Source organism: Hemibagrus wyckioides, linkage group LG04 (assembly GCF_019097595.1).
Source record: "Hemibagrus wyckioides isolate EC202008001 linkage group LG04, SWU_Hwy_1.0, whole genome shotgun sequence".
In the NCBI taxonomy this organism is placed as follows: Eukaryota; Metazoa; Chordata; class Actinopteri; order Siluriformes; family Bagridae; genus Hemibagrus; species Hemibagrus wyckioides.
The window spans coordinates 18,610,620-18,633,259 of NC_080713.1; the positions used below are offsets into that span (position 1 = coordinate 18,610,620).

A 22,640-nucleotide genomic window follows, 5' to 3' on the forward strand; every position below is an offset into this window, starting at 1 on the left:
ACATAATGATTTGCTTTAAAGCAACAATGCATCTGGTGGACCAAAGCCATCATCTGTAGACTAGCTTTTTATGGATGTAAGTACCTTGTTGGTTATGTCTTTATGAGTTTATGTTCGTGGATGGCCACTTCTCATTTGGATTCACAACACTTGTATTCTTGTTGAATTTGTTAACATGTTTGGCCAAAGTGTCATATGATGTGTTCACCATGTTTCCTGTTTAAGTCCACTGGGAAAATTGTGAGAGCTTCTGTAATACTGTTAATGAAAAGGCTTCCAAAAACAAGTAATAAACCATTGCCTACTGATAAATATAAAGATAATATTTCAAATATGATGAGCTTAAACACTAAAGAACAACAAAAATTGAAGATGCTTTTTCATGGAGTTGGAAAGCTGAACAAAATGGGTGTACAAACTGCATCCCTGAGCGAGGTTATGTACAGCAAGTCATTTAGTTATGCCACAGCATAAATACACATAAACAGTCACCATGGGCAAGCTTATGATTAGTCTTAATTAGGCGTAAAATTACAATGATAAGCAGTGATTATTTTCTGGCCTGATAGGTGTTACTAAACCATTGTGTGAAAGAAATAACATGCTTTAATCAATATGACATAATATTAAGGCTTGTGTGGTTACAACAACCTGGAAGTTGACCCCAAATATTGTGAAGTAGGAAAAAAAAGGCACAAGAATTCATAATGTTATCAGGACTAATATATTTCACAGATTTTTGATGTATAAAGTGTATATATATTAAATGTACTACTGTAACAAAATAAGCAGGATGTATGCTTCTACAAAAATTCTTGCTACAAAAATGCTCTTTCAAACTAATATATGTAAACAAATGTAAATATACTAGTCTATATAAGCAGCCTGCAGTTACTCCAGCATCTCCTTGAGGAACTCCACCAGTAGATGCTGTGGGAAACCAAAGTCCATCTGCACCAAGACATAACCCTGCATGGTGAAACAGTGGATATGATGGTTAACTGGAACAACATGGGCATGTATTATGAGCACACCTGCAACTTGTGGTGATAGATTCTGTTTTCGGCAGGATGACTCATGACTTTAATAATCACATATTTTATATTATATATATATTTATATATATATATATATATATATATATATATATATATATATATATATAAAATATATACACACATACACACACACACACACACACACACACACACACACGGGCGTCGCGGGGGGGTGGGGGGCTTTAGATTTCATATGAAAACGGTGGGAGCCCGGCTCTTCCCCGTCTTTCAGTGCGTTCTTCAATCCGCAGACCGCGGCGTCGCAGAACAAGGATCAGAGGACAAGTGTGTGTGTGTGTGTGTGTGTGTGAGATCAGGAAGGCTTGTTCAGTACTCAAATGTTATACACATCTATGCAATACAGTGGAATGCTGCAATAAGTTTACCATCCTACCCTGTTAGTCAAACCTTTATTTTATTTTTTATTTATTTGTTTATTTTTTATTATACCCTCATTGGGGGCTGAGCCCCCCTTAAATGAAAATTCTAGAACCGCCCCTGGATGCCACGGCAATAGATACTAATCAACCGTTAAATAACAAAGTAAAAAAGAAATTATTCTACAGTATTTCACACCTCACAAGGAATAGTCCATTTTATTACGGTTACTTTTCTCAAAAAGACATTCTTGATGATTTGCAGCAAACCACAATCTCCGGAGGATGCAGCATCCGAAATGAGACGCAGCGAATATAGAAACAATGTACATGTGTTGTTCGCTGCCTCGGACTACTCCAATTATCCAATCAAAGGACGGGAAATTGCTGACGTAATCGTATGCCTGCTAGATGGCCCCAGTGACGCCAACTCGAAATCTGATTGGTTAAGGTAACAATTCCATAGCCACTTATTTTAATATATTTATTTGGGACCACATCACACCTGACTTATGCTGTAAGCTACTATAGAGTAAATTAAAAGTAGCCCCGCTATAGGCAATAAAATACACTACAGTCTACTAGCATGTTTTAATGGATTTAGATGTACTTTTGTTTAGCTGTGCTCATTAAAATTTGTGTATTTCTTGTGTGCAAGGTACACACCAGAGTGATAATACCATCAAACAGAGTTGTCTTGTCAAAAATAAAACAAAAGACTTGATTCTAGCCCAAAAAGTAAGGTATTAGAAAAGGGAGACACATTTCTGCTTTGTATGGGAATCAGGTTATTTGGTTTTGTATATCATACTCTATATACACATTAGATTCAATTCCAAATATTTGCTATAAACCAAGATCTTTTTGGAGTATTTTTAAATTAGCCCAATCTGGCAGCCTCATTAGCTATTTAGGCATCTCCCCATGCATTGGGCAGTATGATTCCTCCCCCCATGGACAGTACAACAGAAAGTTAGCAAATAAATTAAATAAACTTTTATAGAAAGTTGAGCAAATAATATCTAACTTGCATTTGTCACATTGTTTTAATTGGCCATTCAAGAGGTGGCCAATTCAGGGCCTGTTTGGTCAGACACTTACATTATATGGTATTACTTCCGGATTGATGAGGTCAAATAGATTGAGGCCCTGCTTGTCCATCACTGCTGTTGTTGCTGCCTCTAGATCTAAGAAGATAAAATATATCAGATTTATAATGCATCACATGTATACTTTCATAAATGCACACACAGATACACACTAGACTTACAGGATCCGACTTTAGGGATCCCAATCTTCTCAACAGCTTCCTGAAGATAAGCACTTAAGCCCTTCTCCATGTGAAAACACAAGAAGAGTTGTTGACAAAGACAGACAAATAAGCAAAAAAAAAAAAAAAAATCAAATCCATAATAAAATTTACTGAAGCAGCTCTTACCTCAGTAACACCTTCTGAGATGGAAAAGTTTGATGTAGATATACTACAAAACACATAAGGACATATTTAAGTGAGCAAACTGTGGGGAAAAGTACATCGCTTTACAGGAAGTACCTGTCAGGCACAGCTGGACAGTTCCCTACCAGGCCCAGAGAGGGCGCTGGCAGGTGAACCTTGGAAGCCTGCTTCTTTGTGTGTCTTTTGTTACGCCCTTCCTATTGTTCCTATCCTGATTGTGTCACCTGTATCCCATTAGCCCTAATGTCTACCCCTATAAATAGGGATCCTTGTGTTTGTGTCCTTGTCCATGATTGTTATCTGTACCATGGTTTCTGTTGGGCTTTTGTTTAAGTGCCATGTCCAAGCTAAGGTCTAGGTTTTGTTTTGTTTAGTTAACCACGCCATGTCTAGTGTTACGTTTGTTTCCCTATGTCGCGTCTTAAATGTAATAAAAGCAGTGCGTCGCTGAATCCTGCGCATGGGTCTCATTACACCGTGTGCTGGTGTGCGCACACACACCACGGGCGTCTGGGGTCGAGCGGCGGGGGTCCCAGACGTTACAGTACCATACTTACTACACTGGTGTGGCCTTCAGGATGACTTTCTTTTCAGCATAAGAGGCTCTTACAGATACTTCCATTTCCTATTGGAATACAAACCATGCCGTTAAAGATAGCTATTATAGATATTAACTTTTAAGTATGAGCTGTATATATATAAATATACAGCAATACTGGTGAATTCCCAAACCTGATTGGTTTTGATTCATTTTCCATAACAATGGATCAAACAATACTGCAGGTTGTTAATCAAATAAGCATATATAGTGCACTTGTTTTAATGCATTATCATTTCTTTAATTAAAAATCATGTACTTGTATGGCATAAGCATGGACTAAAAAGCAATCAAACTCAAATTAAAATCTGTTATTCATTAATCAATGTTAAAAATTGCAATAGTCAGCAAATTGTTGTTGCTGTTATAGGAAAATAATCTGTTTGGGGATGGTCACATCCCTTTTTGGAGTGAAATGGCTAGGGCTAGCTAGTGACTGAAAGATTTTAATTTCAGATCCCACTTATGGAACTTCTCTAAACTTTGGACTGTATTAGGTCTCACTTTAAATTATCTTATCTTCAATTATCTTGATAAAGTTGTTGGCCTAAATGCATGATGTAATGACGAAATGCATGATTCGTTTTAAGCACTGATCACTGACCGTCTCAAAGTAAAGCACAGGACTGTCCTGCTTTGCTGAAGAGAGCTCCACTGCAGCCACTACCCTGACAGATGAGCCTTGCGGTGTCGTCCAGAAACGAGGCACTGATGCACTCCATGCTCTTAGCATCGGTTCCTCAGACAATAGCCACTAATGGATGCAGTCACAAACATACACAAACTTCAGTGTGTTAATATGTCATGTGGGATTATTGCACAATAATTCTTAAATTCTAAGTAACTGGCAAAAGTGGAAATTGGAAAGTTCAGAAAAAAAGAACTCATGTCTAATGCAATGAACAACTCCCACAGGTTTACTACTCTACAGCTACACTTTCCATGGAGTTACAAAAAGTGCGTTGTGAATGTTACATTACCTTGCTCACTAAATTAGGCCTGTCTATGGATAGCTGTATCAGGAACATGTCCTGTAATCAAAAAGGTCACCACAAATAATCTCTCTGTGAGAGTCACAGCTAGGTTGAATATGGAAGGTTGAAATGTCTCATATAACAACAGTTGTTCATGCAATGCTCACACAATCCAAGGCAAATCTTTTTCATTTGTTTATGTGGAATGATAACATACAGTGAGCTCTGTTCTAGAGATGTTTTTGACGAATCGTCCATCGTGGTATGCTGCCGTTATTAGAGTGTCAAGGGAAACATCAGAGAGCCAAAAGTATAGGCTGCGGTCCTCTGAAATCTGCTCTGGCTTAAACACAGAGTCTTTGATCGCTGAGGTGCTGCTATTATAGCTTACTAGACCCTGTAAAAAAAAGAAAGAAACAAAGAAACAAAATACTGTAGTTATTTAACTGTAACATAATTCAGTATATTTTTATATGCCTTTTAAAAAGTCTAGTCTGTGACCTCATTACTATTTAGAAACAGGATATGGCGGGCTACCTTGTGGTAAGACTCAATGTAATTGGTGGTGATGACGGGAGAAGAGGTTATACCAATATCCACAGAGATGTTTCCATTACTCAAAAACTGCTCTGCTCATACAAAGAGAATATCTTAGTGAACTCACTCATTTCACTGATGCTCAGGATCCTAATGGCAAATGTTTTCCAAACCCTACCTGCAGTGTCCTGAATAAAATCTGCCAGGATATTTGCCACCTTGTTTATTTCCTTACATATCTGTAATTCAGACAAATGACTTAGTAATGCATATTGTAAATGAACTTTTGTGTGCTTTTCACAATTATGTGTTCCTCAAAGAGGATACCAGTGTTTAGAGTTATGCAGTAAACTCACTTACTTGCCCCTTTACAACCAGCTTTACTGTGAGAGTGATGAAATTAGTAAACACTTTTTTCAACCAGCCAGGCCTGCAAAAGAAAGCCAGATCTGTCATAAACACTCTATACTTCACTTTTGGTTTAGTTTATTCTAATTAAAAATCTAAGTGTTATTTTAAAGATCAGGTGAATAAAGAAATGAGAGGCTTCAGTAACTTCAGAGATGCACTATTAAGCAAAACAGTGATCAGGACATTTTTAAAGAAAATGCGCCTGCTAGAGAAGATGTTGCATTTCCTGTTGATTTAATTAATTAACATTAGTAGCTGCTAAACACTCAGGGGTGCAGTGGATCTGGAGTCTATCCCAGGAACACTGGGCAAGAGACAGGAGTACACCGGGGATGGGACTCATTCACACACATTCACAACAAGGAGCACGTTAGGGCAGTAAATACATACTGACATGCTTTTGGAGGAAATCAGAGCAGAAAACCCAGACACAGGAAGAACATGCGCAACAGATACATAAATAATAACCAGACCTGACTGAGATCATATTCTTAACGAGATGACTATTTCTACACATACATAGCAAAATAGGGTTCCTAATCCTAGTAATATATTGTATTTTGCGGTATCGTTTTGGATCCCGAGGAGGTTGCTCTATTCAAAGAAGTGGCTTCATGGTTCATCATTATTTTGAAGTACCATAAAACCATTTACCATTGTGGCTTGTAAGCTAACTAGCCTAAATTCCTAATATCGTCTTATGATCTGTGCAGTGAGCAGAGGTGGACAGTAAAGAAGTACATTTACTTGAGTACTCTACTTAAGTACACTTTTTGAGTATCTGTACTTTACTTGAGTATTAATTTTTCTGGATACTTTTTACTTTAACTTCACTACATTTGAAAGACAAATACTCTACTTTTACTCCACTACATTTCTGTCTAGGTCATTGAATAGAAAGTAGTTACATTAATCATAGGATGATTTTTTTCACTCTTGTAGCGTCACGTGTTGTAAAGTTCAGTGGTTTCCCATAATTTTTTGAACTCAATTGATCAATTTCTGACAAAATGGATGAAGATCCACCACCAACGCATTGGTAATGATGTTAGTTAACACACAAAAATGTATGCTGTGTCCAAATTCTCATACTATGTGTCCTATAAAGTATTCAAAAATAGAATTAGTATGCCCCAAATCGTAGTATACTGAAAAGAGTATTCCAAAAATTCCTGGATGGTCTACTACTTCCGGTAGAAATTCAAAGTGCAGAACAATGCACACTCTAACGGGTAATATTGCCCACAACGCATTGCACACAGGGGGGAGGAGCCTGGACAATGGTGTAAATGCATATTAAAACGGTGTAAATGAATTGTGGAAATATATATAACTCTTTGTTAAAGCAGTGTTGCTGTTGGGTGGTTGTACAGCTACAGTTGTGTAGCTGGGTTTTAAAGCAGGTTAAAAAAAAATTTTCTGACCAGTCTTCATTTACAGACCATTTGATTGAAATGTGCATGAGTGGATACACATAGATGCATACAGGTACATCTCAAAATTTAGAATATAATGAAAAAGGTCAATATTTTTTGTCACTCAGTTCAGAAAGTGAAACCCATTTGCACATAGAGTGAAAAATTTCAAGCCTTTATTTCTTGAAATTGTGATGATTATGGCTTACAGATAAGGAAAACCCCAACATTCTGTGTCTCAGAGAATTAGAATATTGTGAAAAGTTCAATATTGGAAAGTCATGGTGTCACACCCTAATCAGCTAATTACCTCAAAACACCTGCAAAGGTTTCCTGAGCTTTTAAATGGTCTCTCAGTCTGGGTCAGTAGGCTACACAATCATGGGGAAGACTGCTGACTTGACAGTTGTCCAGAAGACAGTCAATGACACCCTCCACAAGGAGGGGAAGCCACAAAAGGTCATTGCTAAAGAAGCTGGTTGTTCACAGAGTGCTGTATCCAAGCATATTCACAGAAAGTTGAGTGGAAGGAAAAAGTGTGGTAGGAGAAGGTGCACCAGCAAAAGGGATAACCGCAGCCTTGAGAGGATTGTCAGGCAAAATCCATTCAAGAATTTGGGGGAGCTTCAGATGAATCCTAGATATGGCCTACAAATGTCGCATTCCTCGTGTCAAGCCACTCCTGAACCAGAGACAATGTCAGAAGCGTCTTACATGGGCTGTGGAGAAAAAGAACTGGACTGTTGCTCAGTAGTCCAAAGTCTTCATTTCAGATGAAAGTAAGTTTTTTGCATTTCATTTGGAAATCAATGTCCCAGAGTCTGGAGTAAGAGTGGAGAGGCACAGAATCCATGTTGCTTGAAGTCCAATGTGAAGTTTCCACAGTCAGTGATGATTTGGGCTGCCATGTCATCTACTGGTGTTGGTCCACAGTCAGTGCAGCCATCTACCAGGAAATCTTAGAGCACTTCATGCTTCCATCTGTTGACAAGCTTTATGGAAATGCTGATTTCATTTTCCAGCAGGACTTGGCACCTGCCCACACTGCTAAAGGTACCATAAGCAGGTTCAATGACCATGGTGTTACTGTGCTTGATTGGCCAGCAAACTCGCCTGACCTGAACCCCATAGAGAATCTATGGGATACTGTCAAGAGGAAGATGAGACACCAGACCCAACAATGCAGATGACCTGAAGGCCGCTATCAAAGCAACCTGGGCTTCCATTACACCTGAGCAGTGCTACAGGCTGATTGCCTCCATGCCACGCTGCATTGATGCAGTAATTCATGCAAAAGGAGGCCCAACCAAGTATTGAGTGCATAGAAATGAACATACTTTTCAGAAGTCTGACATTTCTGTTTGAAAGATACTTTTTTTATTGATCTTATGTAATATTTTAATTTTCTGAGACACAGAATTTTGGAGTTTTCCTTATCTGTAAGCCATAATCATCACAATTTCAAGAAATAAAGGCTTGAAATATTTCACTATGTGTGATGAATCTATATAATATATGGGTTTCACTTTCTGAACTGAGTGACAAAAAATATTGACCTTTTTCATGATATTCTAATTTTTTGAGATGTACCTGTACTTTTTTATTGGGGGTGGTAGGAGTGTTAAATTAAAAATGAAAATGTCTTTGTCAATTCAGTTGTTTAATTTCTATAGGTTTTGTAACATTCTAAAAGCTCTTAATTCCACAGATACTACAAACTGGTCAGTATATTCACTAGGATGCTACAAAAGGTACTGTAAGTATTGCATTGAACAATGCAACAATAAAGCAATGCATTGACATTTACTTTTGATACTTAAGTACTTTTAAAAACAAGTACTTATGTACTTTTACTTAAGTAAAAATCTGTCTTTACAACTTTTACTTGTAATGGAGTAATGTTTGACCAGTAGTATTTGTACTTTCACTCAAGTAAGGAAGTTGTGTACTTCATCCACCTCTGGCAGTGAGAAATTCAACACTTTTAAAGTATTCAAAATACTCCTTTCAGCATGTGTGGATTGAGGAAAATTTCTACACTTACTCTCGGTCACCTTGCAGTAGGAGTAGCAGCTTGTGAAAAGTAAGGTAGCAATCAGACGTGTCTGCAGCTACTCTGCTTTTCCCACAGTCTGAAACACACACACACACACACACACAAAATACACCTTCATTATCACACACATCAGTTGAGGCCAGAAACAAGGACCTGTGCATGCTACTACAGTTAGTCATGACACAGAGACAAAATGAAAAAGCAGTAATACTCACATAGCTTAAAACTGATGACTAAATCACTTTGGGACTCAATGTCAAAATCAAGTGACTGGCTTAGTGAGAAGCTATATGAGAGAAAAATTGCATCGTTATTTAAGTACATTTGATCACTTGTGAAGGATATAAAGACATTCTCAATGTTCACTGCTAATGTTTAAAGATAGGTAGAGTGTGGTGCCTTTATTATTAGATCAGATTAGATTAGATTTAACTTTGTCACTGCACATGTGGGTACAAGGCAATGAAATACAGTTAGCATCTAACCAGAAGTGCATTTCTCAGTGCAAATAATTAGCATATATAATAAGTATATAACAATAAATAATTTGCATATATAAACAATATACAAAAATATATAAATAATTTGCATATATAACAGTATATAAACAGTATACAGTGGGAGGTAAATGCAATGAGTGCAATGAGCAATGATTATAGTAAATGCAATGAGTGCAAATGAGCAAATGATTGTAGTGGTGCAATAAAGAAGGTATTGTATACCATGATAATTAAATAAATATGTAAACAGTATACAGAGGAGTTATGTACAATGAGTGCAATGATTTAGATGTGTGCAATGAGGAAGATATTGTATACTATGAAAAATAATTATATATTATTGAGAAATATAAACTGCAGTGAACCCTTAAAGAATAGGAAAAAAAACCTTTTAATGCCCTTAAACTTCAATAAAGCTCGATTATCATGTGCAGGATGGAATGAAAAACACATTGGATTTGAAATCAAATAATGACTATGTAGTCACCTTTGATGATATTTCCTGCAATTTTGCTTAAACCAGATATAAATCATAGCTATTATGTTGCCAAATGAACAACATTTCAGTGCCACTAACTGGTTAAATTTGCATAATATTAACTAAAATAACCAGTATGTTCAGTAATTGGTTCTAGATGATGTGTAGCCATAGTGTTTGTTTAAGGGACTTGCACAGTATTACTGAACTTAATAAATGAAGCACTGTTAAAGATCTGTTTACCAATGATCTATCCTGATATGATAATACATGGAATTACTCACAGACTGCTCCCGTATTCATATGTAATGGTCCCCTTAAAAACAACAGATACATTGGAGATAGTGATGGCAATGCCTTCATTCTCCTGCAGCTCAAATTCACTTTTTCCAATTGTTAGATTGTAGATCTCCAGACTAGATATGAGGAAACATAGAGAACCAGAGAGAGAGGACAAAACCTTTATGATTGTTGATGTCTAAAATGGTTAAAAGGTGTATATACACACACACACACACAAACACACAAAGCATTTTATTAGGACCACCTATACACCTGGCATGACAGTTGGTGCCAGAATAGCTGGTTTAAGTATTTCTGGTTTGAAAACTGCTGATCTGCTGGGAGTTTCACACACAGTGGTGATGTAATTCTGTTAGGAATGTTTTCCTGGCAAACTTTGAGCTTGTTAATACAAATCAATCGTTGCTTAAACACCACAGCCTGTTTGAGTACTGTTCCTGATCATGTTTATCCCTTCATGTCTACAATTTACCCATCTTCGAATGGCTATTTCTAGCATGGTAATGGATACCTTTGGGACCTCAGGAGATTCACTACATAAAAGTACATTGGAAAGCCTGAATGAACACAACATGGACCAGATCATGTGGACTCTATAAACTGACAAACTGACAAGCCCAACCCCTGGAAAACCACACCTGAATTCAATGATTTGGAGGGGTGTCCCAAAACCTTTGACAATATAGTGTATATACAAGCAGTGCATATAAAAAAAACAACACACAGACAAAAAAATGAAGCAGGGATAAATTATGTCAGAACCTTTAGATCTTTATTGTGAAATTGCAGCCTATATATTAAAGTATAACCTGGTTGCTTAGACAGTCACACCTCTAAACTAACACAGTTAAAGCACCTATAGATTTTATCACAGCCTTGAATGTTTTTGGATAAGAGTCAATCAATCTGGCACTAGCAATATTTTCAAAAGCATTCTAACTCTGTCAGATTGACTGGGCATCTCCTGTGCAGAGCCCTCTTCAGGTAACCACACAGATTTTCAAAAGGCTTTAGATCTGGACTCTGGTTGGGCCATTCAAAAACCTCTTGTTTTGGTGAAGCCATTGCTTTAATGATATGGAGTTGTTCTTTGGGTTGGTGTCATGATGAAAGGTGAAATTTCTCTTCATCTTAAGTGTTTTAGCAGAAGCCTTAAGGTTTTGCACTAACATTGCTTTTGGAGCTATTTACTGTAGAGCTGGGCGATATGGCCAAAAAATTGAATCTCCGATTTTTTAAAAACAAAATTCGATTTTCGATTTTAAAACGATTATTTTTCTTTTAAAAAAAATTAATAAAACACTAGAGACTATAGAATAGATTTTTTTAATTTGAGCAAAAACAATATAACTAAACATATGAACTGCTAATTTGGAATAAAAGTGCAAAGTGCAAAATTGCTTTAGCTAACAAGTTTTTTTTTGTTATTTTAGAAAAACAATAATCAATACAACATAAAAACCTTTTTTGGGGATTTATAAAATGCAATTTTTCACCAGTCTTTACAAGTTCTAATTATTCTAGTAAAATAAAGTAATATAACAAAATATGAAGGATTTGTAAAGTGCAAACTGCAGACTTAACCTCTTAAGACCTGAGCTTTAGTTTTGCATGAATTTTTTTTTTTTATAGGTGTTTGGGGTTAGTTACACCTAAAAAGTATAAAAATATAAGCACTGTCTTTGAACAGGAAATAGTTTTTGAAAAAAATTATGTCCTCATTTGAGGACATTGGGTTTATTTTACTGCATAAGACAATAAAATTTGTACAGTAAACCGTGTATAACAAAGTATGAATCTGTTAATTTCAATGTCTGAACATTGTGCAAAAGCAATATTGCAAACAATGAAACACAAATAAAAGCCCTGTGATTACTCTACAGGTACATCTACAAAAAAAATTAGAATATCATGAAAAAGGTCAATATTTTTTGTCACTCACTTCAGAAAGGGAAACCCATACATTATATAGATTCATTACACATAGAGTGAAATATTCCAAGCCTTTATTTCTTGAAATTGTGATGATTATGGCTTACAGATAAGGAAAACTCCAAAATTCTGTGTCTCAGAAAATTAGAATATTGTGAAAAAGTTCAATATTAGAAAGTCATGGTGTCACACCCTAATCAGCTAATTACCTCAAAATACCTGCAAAGGTTTCCTGAGCTTTTAAATGGTCTCTCAGTCTGGGTCAGTAGGCTACACAATCATGGGGAAAAAAATATTAACCTTTTTCATGATATTCTAATTTTTTGAGATGTACCTGTATAGTCCAAACTAGGAATGGTATTTTGTCCATAAGAACAGTCTGCCAGATCTACTGCCCAGTGTGAAATGCTGCAAAACAGTTGTGTTTGGTTTGCAAGCATAGCAACACAATACATGTCACATACCCCGCAAAAGATTTGCCAGAGCAACACTGTTCTGCTGAATTGATTCTGATAAATCAGGTGTAAGATAAGCTTTATCACATAGCTGGTTTACACCATGATCAGCATCATGACAATTAGATAAATCCTCCAACTCAGAGCTCTCTCCTATTATTGCATTTAACAATCTTTCAGCTCTTGACAATGAAATATGCCCTAGAAATGTATCACAGAAGAAAAAAACAAAAAAAACAAAGGAGACTCATGTTTACTACATGAAAGAATTCTAGCTATGTGCTCTGACCTGAGCATGTTCACTTTGCAATTATACCATTATAAAGTCCCAATGTCCTCAAAGGAGTACCGCCTAATTAGAAGCATCTAATCTTGTTACTATTGATAAAACTTGTTAAATTTGTAAGCCATGTGAAACTTTAAATGTTAGTAAGCATAAATAAACAAGTTTTGACCATAGACATTGATGATGTTTTGTACCAGTTCCAGTTTTATTTCTGAATCCACTGCATTACGTGTTGACTGAGATTCAAGCTATACTGTATTTCAACTACTAAGCTGAATAAAACCAACTAATAAAACCGCTAAATAAAACCAACACGCAACTAACACGCTAAATAAAATCAAACTGGAGACAGGCAGCATTTTACAACTGTGTATACGGGCACAATCAGGGACGAGTCTAGGATTTTCATTTAAGGGGGGGCTCCGCCCCCAATGAGGGTATAATAGTAAGTAAGTAAGTAAGTAAGTAAGTAAATAAATAAATAAATAAATAAAAAAAAATAAAGGTTTGACTAACAGGGTAAGATGGTAAACTTATTGCAGCATTCCACTGTATTGCATAGATGTGTTTTATAACATTTGAGTTCTGAACAAGCCAAATACGAGTCTTCCTGATCACACACACACACACACACACTTGTCCTCTGATCCTCGCTCTGCGGCGCCGCGGTTTCTTCAGTATTGAAGAACGCGCTGAAAGAAGGGGAGGAGCCGAAAGTCTGCCGCCGTTTTCAAAGGAAATTTAAAGGGGACTGAAGCGATCACGAATTTGTGTAGAGTTTATGGAGAATCGCAGAATTCTTAGGGTGGCTGAATAGAAATGTTAAAAATGGCCTAGCGACGAAAACGGCGGCAGACTTCGGCTCTTCGGACTTCAGACTTCGGTTTCTTCCGACTGAAGAAACCACGCCTCTCTTAGACACAAGCTCTTTGCGTCGCAGAACTACGGAAGCTCGCTCTGCCAAACCAAAGTGAAATCGGAAAATCGATTTTCGTTTTTTCAACATCGACATAAACCATAAATTCGAATTAATCGATAATAACGATTTAATCGCCCAGCTCTAATTCACTGTCTCCACCCTGATTCGAACACCAGTTCCAGCTGAAGTAAAGCAGCCCCAAAACATGATGCTGCCACCTCCATGCTTCACTGTGCAAATGGTGCTTTCTGGTGATGTGCTGTGTTCAAAAAATCAGAACATCTCACATTATTCTGAATGGTTTCAGAACATTGGATGCTTCTTTTTTATTTTAAGGGGATGTCATGTTCTTAGTAATGTCACTGTTGTGCCATATTTTCTCCACTTGTTGATTTCTGTCTTCACCGTGTCCTGTGGTATACTGTTTTAAGGTTATATAAATTAATATAATGTTTTTGTAATCCTCTTCTAATTGATATTTTTCAATACTGAGACCTGTAAGCTTTTTGTGGCCGATGACTTCCAGTTGGATATTACAAGAAGAAAAATCCTGATAAAGAACAGCTGTGCTTTACTTGTAGTTAATCAGACAATAACTGATGGAAGGTGTATACTAATTAGTATTTAACATAAATATAATTAATATTAAAATATTAAATGGGATTGGTTGATTCTGAACACATTCCCAGTTATAAAAGGGTGTGCACACTTATGCAACCAGGTTATTGTATATTTTTTATTTTACACTTTAAAAATTTTTTTTTTTCACTTTAAAATATAGAGTGCATTTTTACAATAAAGGTACAAGATTATATTGGTCATTTGATTATATCTTAGTCTACCTACTTGTTTATTCCATACTTCAGCTTGCCCATGAATGGAACTGACTTCTCCCCCTGAATACTTGGATATTTAGCATGCTGGAATGCAGCCTGGATTACTTCTGTGGTTTTTTCATTTACTGTAGAGTTCAAAAAAGGTTATCACTTCACAATAATTCTTAGAAAACTATACAGCTTGGAATTTTATAAAAAGGACATGGCTGTAATAAAAGGGTAAAAAATCACAGTTTGAACACAAATATCATTCTTCAGAGACACTCACAAGATCTCCCAGTCCTTTCATGGTGCTATTGCCATTGCTAATGAAAACGAATCCATATTACAGGTTAACACAAAAAATTGAAACTCACACACAGCAGCCGCAGGGTATGTGAGCCTACACACAATGCCGGTAAGCCTGTAGGCCGATTCAGGATCCACACACGAGTGTCCAACTCCAGCCAGACAAAAAAGCAGGAGCAATCCTACACCTGGTCCCTCTGTGTTCCTCTTCATCTCTGGAATGTTCATAAATACAGGCCCTGCTCTGTTGTTCTTCAGTCAATGATATTGGGTTTCTTTGTCTCGTGCTTTAAATTCTCAAGGCTATAAGATAAAATATAGGAGGAGGGATGAGACACCCTGAGAGAGAGAGAGAGAGAGAGAGAGAGAGAGAGAGAGAGAGAGAGAGAGTGTGTGTGTGTGGCTGGAGGAGGAGCACTGTGGTTTATGCCTGACTCCAAAAACAAGCAGGACAGAAGAGATCTGACGCTTTCGTCCAGAGTCCACAAGCCTTAGTTAAAGGCTACAGGTTATAGAAAGTCAATAAAATTAGAGGAACATGTTGTACAAAACATTCTCTTGTGTTGAATAGGCCAGAGCACACTGAACCTGAATAGGACAAAATTCCAGGCTGGAGAATGAAGTGGGGAAGGACATGGATGTCTAGAGGTAACCCTTAGTGTAGATTAGGAGAATTACGAGGAAGTCTATCGCTATATAAGCAGAGCTAGGCAACAGACGTATGCTCATATGCAAAAACTTAGTATCTGAAAAGAAGCAGTTATTGCTTCATAGGTTCACATTCTGATGGTTTATCAGCAGCAAGCAGGCTGGTCAGTTTATGTCTGAAGTTCAAAGAACTAACGTAACAAATCCGAGAAGAGAAAGTGTATGCCAGACAAACACAATGCATTAGCACTGCGTCACCATGACAATGCTTGTGTGGCATGCTGTTCAGCAGCTTGTAATCCTTATCACAAAGAAGCCACTTGTTTCATTTAAAGGAATTTATTTCACTTCCTTCTACAAAGTTTTACAGAATGTTTCGATTGCATTAGCAAAGCTGAATCCTTTTGAAGGGAAAATAAAATGAGAAAACACAAACTGCTAAATACCAGATCAAAACTGTTTATTATTTAAATGTATTAATTCTTTCATTAAAGAAATGATACTTTGCTTTCAGGTGCCCGGTTCCTTTACTTTACATGCCGATGCAAAACGGATTAAATAAGAGCTACTTATTCATGCAGGATTCAAATTAAGTTTTGTCCTACTTTGTTCCAGAAGTCACAAAACAAACATTTCTTGGGCTGTTAATATTTTATGCATATGATTGGTATTATTTTTGTATATTCTTTTAACTCAGAACATCATACATAATCATACAGAAGCGTGAGATAAGCCTGAACATAATTCATTCCCAACACACAGACCAGTACTAAGTGCCGAAAACACGAGCCCTTATAAAAGGCATTTATACACAAAGAAACTATTAATAATCTTCAATGCCAGTCATGTTTGAAGAGATAAGCCAAGTTCCACCCATGGTTTTAATCACTGGATCATTCCAGGAAAATGAAGTCCTGATGACATAAGCACTGTGCAAGCTGGTCAGATGACTGATGCTGGCTGGGAGAAAATGTAAAGTGCTGTGCAGAAACTATACAGAAACATTTACAAGTTGATTCAGCACTTATTTACACTATATACAAACTATTTGGTTGAAAGAATGAATGAGGTTTTTGGTCACATCACCAAACAGCTTAAAAGTGCTGAACAGGTGAACCTGGAGCTTCATTAAACAGAATAAAATCGAATCCAGGAATCACAGACCACATGTTCGCAAAAAGAACAGGAGCAAAGTGATTTAGAAGAGGTTATCCAAAGTGACTAAGAGAGAGTTCTCCTTCATGGTTGGTGCTACTTTTTACTTGACCAGTCTGACCACATTTTTGCTGGACTCAGTTAGCCATAGCCCGAGGGGCCTCAGGGACTAGGGAGGCAAAGAAAGCTTTGAAGAAAACCCAGGCTGTCCAGATAATGGAGGGTCGGACTGGAGACACAGGAACTGCAGTTATGGGGGGTGGAACGTCAGCATCCCCATCTGTTTCACCATCCTCCAATTCAGCAGGGGGCACCACCTTTAAGAATAATAATAAAAAAAAAAATCTCACTAACATGTCTCAAACACACTTGGTAATACATACATATGTTCAGGAATGTTTATGATTCACTGTTTGTCCAGACTAATAGAAGATGCTCAGGTAACGCAAATTATAAAGAATGTAATGTGTATAAACAATCCCTCACCGGCTCTTGTCTGTCCTGGTTCTGATTCTGTTGGTTCTGAATGACCTCTGGTGCTGGATGGTTTGGAGGTTGAGCCTGAGCTCTTCGTCTGAACGGGAACCAGCCGGCAGTGTGCCTGCATAGAAGAGAAAACGGTAGTGAGGATTACATGCAGAAAATAGCAGACCTACACTATCGGCCAACTCATTGCTTGTTAAAAGATACTTTCCATGCTAAAATAGTTGACCATGCATGCAGTCTACCATCTGCACTGCACTATTCTCAGCTGAAGGACAAGCTGAATGGCTGGACATATAGAAGCATATTCTTCAATTTTACTATTGTCATTTTTATACTGAAAACATTAGGACTGACTCTTATCCAACTTTATAGTGCACCAGACGTCTTCCCACATATACAGATAGATGACAAATGAAAAAAAGTATTTTAGTATGTTTATGGGCCATCACATGAACAAAGAAAAGATATTCTCTTTACTGAGGTTTAAATGACAGTCTGTCATTTTAAAAAAGCTACTTGAGAAATATTAAATATATATTTCATTCTTAATTATTTTGCTATTTCTATGTGCTAAGAAGCACATTTCAACCCGTCAAAATTAAAATTTTTAACATACTGTACATTTACTGTGTTTAGATTATTTGACTCTTATTGTATAACAGCTATTCTGTAAATAAACCCTGTCACTCCTATGTTTACACCCCAAGGGTCATGTTTATCTTCAGAGGTTTATCATGGCATTTGAGGAAAAAATGAGCACTGTGGAAAAGCCTTCAAAACTTTATCTACCAGATAGATACACTTAAGGTTTCTCTGTAAAAATGTTTAGATAGAGAAGATTTCCAGGTTCTGTTCCCCCTCAAGCAGCATTATTTACACTGATTGTGTTCAACAATGACCTCACTCAATACCTCACAAAGATGAAGTCTCTATGTTTCCTGTTTTGCTGGCCATTTTCTACTTTCCTGCATTTTTTGTTCAATAACCAGTTTTCAGTAACTAAGTTAACGTGTTAAACTACTACAGAGAGAAAAATGTCACTATATATATATATATATATATATATATATATATATATATATATATATATATATATATATATATATATATATATATATCAGGTTACTGAAAACCACTTATTTTGCATTGTAGGAGATAATGAGATAATGAACAGTCTCATATAATCTACTTCAGGTAAAATAATCAGACATGCTGATCTCAGTACCCACTGAGATATACATGTGTCTGCATTTTTATAAATAGGTTATATTATTATAAACAACAGAGATGTGGTGCGAGAATACAAGAAGCTAACTTTGGAGAAAAGTGATAGGCTTGAGAGTCATGATTAAATAACAAAGCAGGTAATGGTGCTTCCTACTATTACATGCTTAAGGCATGTGTGGAAAACATGTGTATTAAATACTGTAAACATTTGTTTCTGTACATTTCCATGCACAGTGTTTTACTGGTTCAGTTCATGATTTTGTAGTGTGTGAGGTATCTATGTGGGGGAAAAAAATAACAGACACTCACAGGTACATGAGGAGCAGGCTGCTCATCACTAGGATGAAGCGACTCAGGTTGGAATAGAAGTAAACTATGCTCAGGAACACAGCGAAGCGAGAGGCGGTGTAAACCCAATCCAGCCAGTCTCTTTCCACATCCTCTTCATCCTCCATCACTGGCCCGCCCTGTGCATTCATGCGCATGTTCTGATTGGCTCCATCTGGGTTGATAAAAGCAGGGTCTGGAACATTCTGATTGGCTGGCAGGTTGTCAATGGGTGCCTGATTGGCTAGCCCTGCAGGTACTGTGGCTTGTTGCGGCGTGACGGGTAGTGGAGTAGGAGGTGTGACGGGAACGGAGGCAGCGGCCGCAATAGCTGCTTGGCTGGAAAGTAAAGAGCAAATTTCAAGTAGATGAAAACACAAACTAATGTAAGCTATGGTAACAGTGTAAAGTAAGACTAAAGAAAGAACACTTACTACTGCATATAATACTGCCGAGCGTACATATGCTGGAGCCAAAGGAGTTGCTGTGGGCTGTAAAGTGTGTATGTAGGAAAGGCTGGATGGGTCATCGCTGCTGGTCTTGGCCTGGATACAGAAACATGCAATGAAACTCAAATTAGGTCAATCACAAAGTGTACAAGTTCTTGCTTGTTCTCATTTTTTACTACATTCTTTCCTCTCAGAACCTGCACCAACCACTGAGTTTCATTATCCTGATTTCATTGACCAGACAGGAAACAGCAGGAACTCACTCGGATGTGCTTGTGCCAGTGCCTGTGGCAGGCCATGCAGCAGTCGGCGCAGCAGGGGCAGGGTGTCCGCGCTGTCTGAGACCATCAGTAGAGGACACGGTAGGCGCAGATGGTGCTTGAGAGGCAGTGGCTAGCATTGGCTGCTGCTCTGCTAGTTTGACCTGAGTGTGACAAGTGACAGGCAGGGTTGATTTGTTTACAAGAAGGAAAGGAAACTTACCAGTACTGAAACTCTGGAATATAAAAATAACTGCTGTGGGGTTTAAGGAAGATGCAAAGTTATGCTTTCTGGTGGATCATAATGAGCACAGCTGGGTAAGTTTGTTCCAGGCCACCCACTGAGCTAGCACTACTTTCTCCAGACAGCCTCTAGTTCTCACTGATGCACAGCGTGCTGCGAGGCTGCAGGAAAAATAACATGATGGTGCAATGACACTGTCAGCAGCGAGGAGCCTGAGACAGAACCTTCTGGAAGTGTCATACTGCATAGAAATGCTTCAGCTCCTATGTTATTATGATTTCATATAAAATATACACAGAGTTGTACGATTTTCTTAGGTTTTTACACAGTCTGAACTGGTGTAAAGTGGTCACTGAGGCATACCTTAGGTCTGGCTCCCTGCTGAAAATCAAGCTGGGGTTTAAGCGCACACACAAGGTGAAGAGTGGGTACTGCATCTGTCTGTAAACACAGGAACATGACGTTATAAGACATTATGACATGACATAGTGACCAGTAATAGTCGAAACTAACTCCTAGTCTTTCTAAAATTATTTCTGATTTGCCTTTAAAGCTCTGATCTCTCACAAGCCATGCTTTTCAAACTGCAACAGTGACCATTCATAGACTAATCAGAGTTACTAGTTAGCTCTGTCCACAACTGGGTGTAGGATTTATTTTAGATCAGACACTATGAATGAAAAGTCTGAATGCAGAAACTTTTGGTCATGCATCAACAAAAAACTGCATCTAACGGCACATTAAGTACGTTTAACACAAAACCATTCTATTATTAGTATTAACATGGTATATTTACATTTGTGGCATTTGGCAGATGCCCTTATCCAGAACAACTTACATTTTATCCCATTTTTATACAGAGGGTTAAGGCCTTGCTCAATCCCAAGAGGACCAGGGATTTGAACTCACAACCTTCTGATCAGTAGTCCAACATCTTAGCCACGAAGCTACCACATCCCTATGTATGTATTGTTTATGATTGTGTATATCTACTATCTTTCATATTCACCATTTTGGAATTTCTACTCCAAATAAAGCATTATATAATAATAATAATCATTTCTGTGATTCGATAATTTATTTCTCATTTTTTACATGTGGCAAACTTAAATACAATGTTATGTATATATAGTACATAATAAATGTCATTTTAATAAATATCAAAATGTGTGATATTTTTGCCACATATTAAATGCAACGTGATAGTTTCTGGTATATAATTAATATGCAGTACAAAAGTTAGAGATGACCTTTATGTTTTCAATCAAAAGTGAAACTTACATTTCATTTACATTTCTGGCATTTGGCTCTTATCCTAAGCGACTTACATTTTTGGGGGACCCAGCAGTGGCAGCTTGGCGGACCTGGGATTCGAACTCACAACCTTCTGATCGGTAACCCAAAGCCCTTGACCACTAAGATACCACATCCCACTTACCGTTGATTAATGATAGGAAACTGTACACTACATTAAATCTTTTTCCAATTTTAATTACAAATAAAACAGTGACAGATTTCATATATCAATAGGTGTCTGAAGACCACAGTGTCATTTTCTTTTAAATACATTTCCTCGTCATTACTGTTATTGTTCATGTATCACCCTGCTGTCTTCGACAATCTGTCCATATTTCATTCGCAACATTAAATGTAATGTTCTGTACGGCTTCCCATTATCACAGCTTTCCACCTAACAATTACCAACTAAACTAATGAATTGAACTAATTCATAATGAACTATTAAAAGTACTGTATGGCCAGTTGACTTTTAAAGAAAAGGACGCCTTTGTCAGATTTGTACCTAGCTATTTTGACTGTGTTTGTAAGTTATACAAAGTGTTTATGCGCATTGTACAACATCCAAACACATGTAAATATTGTGTGTTTTGCACAACACGATGCTGCTTATGACCTACCTTCCTGAACACGTCTCTGAGGTGCAGCTTGTCTGTGAGCAGTTTGCCTGAGTAGATCAGTCTCTGGTCTTTTTCAGCCTGTTCAGAAAGAAGAAAAACAGATATGTCAAAAAAAAAAATTCCCCAGAGAAAACACCTGCTCTAGGAAAAAAAATGCCAGCTCACCATCTAACTATGTAAATGTGTGAGATGTAAATGCACATATGCGGGTGTACACCTGCACGCGAGTATCTTTTAGCCACATTAGCTAACAGCGGAAGTAGGTTTGTAGTAGTGCAGCGGAATGTCAAAGAAATACGCGTAGCCAGCTAGCTAGTAAGAAAAGTTAATAATAATAATAATAATCACAGATCTCACACGTCGTGTATATACACCAAAAAGCATAATAAATGAAACACGAGTAGGCGTAATTAATCAGATTTGATTATATAGCGAGTGTAGCTAGCTAATACAGAGAGCCGGAATCAACTCGCTAATTATCGAGCAGCCAGCTAGCTTCCGTTGGCTAGAAAGTCCAGGTAGTAAAACCACCATAAACTAATAACTCACCGGTTTGGATGGATAAATTCTCGCCAGATGAGTTTTCAGCTCTTGCACCGTCCAGTTGATGTTTACATTTTCGATTGTCTGATCACCATGAACTTGATTCGGCGTTTTAATCACAACTGAAATCGTCTCCTTTTCCGAGACCTGGGAATCCATTTTCTTTGTCTCTCTCTCTCTTCCTCTAAACACTAACGTTACTTTTCAGCTTTTAAATTCACAAAGGTACGATAGACTCACGACAAGGATGGCGTTTATTTTAAACAGCGCCGGATTTGAAGAAGTTCTCCAGCAGCTCGAGGTTCAAACCACAGCCGGTGACCTGAGGAGATAAAAGAGACGCGGGGCTCGAGACGTCTATTAGAACTTTAGAGCAGCTGACAGCTCGTGAGATACGTTGGGTGTGTGTGTGTTTCCAAAACACACTGTGGCTGACGGTGATTGGCTGAAGGGCGCTCGCGCACAGACGTGGAGCCTATGTGGCAGCCCCACGCACTGCGCAGACT

General features: G+C 37.6%; 2 protein-coding genes across 3 annotated transcripts; both read right to left on the reverse strand.

Annotated features, from left to right (window-relative positions):
* Positions 1–308: 308 nt before the first annotated feature.
* cetp (cholesteryl ester transfer protein, plasma) lies at positions 309–15,107 on the reverse strand. Of its 2 annotated transcripts, none has more exons than XM_058387924.1 (16): positions 14,948–15,107; positions 14,602–14,716; positions 10,145–10,276; positions 9,098–9,168; positions 8,871–8,958; positions 5,361–5,430; positions 5,179–5,239; positions 5,001–5,092; positions 4,681–4,860; positions 4,470–4,520; positions 4,094–4,243; positions 3,449–3,516; positions 2,874–2,916; positions 2,706–2,766; positions 2,537–2,622; positions 309–969 (listed from the first exon to the last, which is right to left on the reverse strand). In XM_058387924.1, the coding sequence occupies exons 1-16, from the start codon at positions 15,105–15,107 to the stop codon at positions 892–894; spliced, it is 1,506 nt and encodes a 501-aa protein (XP_058243907.1). In that variant the 3' UTR covers positions 309–891. The 2 variants fall into 2 exon arrangements, with proteins under 2 accessions (XP_058243907.1, XP_058243906.1); XM_058387923.1 differs by having other exon boundaries at positions 2,706–2,769.
* herpud1 (homocysteine-inducible, endoplasmic reticulum stress-inducible, ubiquitin-like domain member 1) lies at positions 14,948–22,536 on the reverse strand. The gene is made up of 8 exons (XM_058387925.1): positions 22,141–22,536; positions 21,592–21,669; positions 20,039–20,116; positions 19,435–19,595; positions 19,157–19,267; positions 18,705–19,061; positions 17,169–17,283; positions 14,948–16,999 (listed from the first exon to the last, which is right to left on the reverse strand). The coding sequence occupies exons 1-8, from the start codon at positions 22,291–22,293 to the stop codon at positions 16,820–16,822; spliced, it is 1,233 nt and encodes a 410-aa protein (XP_058243908.1). The 5' UTR covers positions 22,294–22,536; the 3' UTR covers positions 14,948–16,819.
* Between the last annotated feature and the right edge of the window lie 104 nt (positions 22,537–22,640).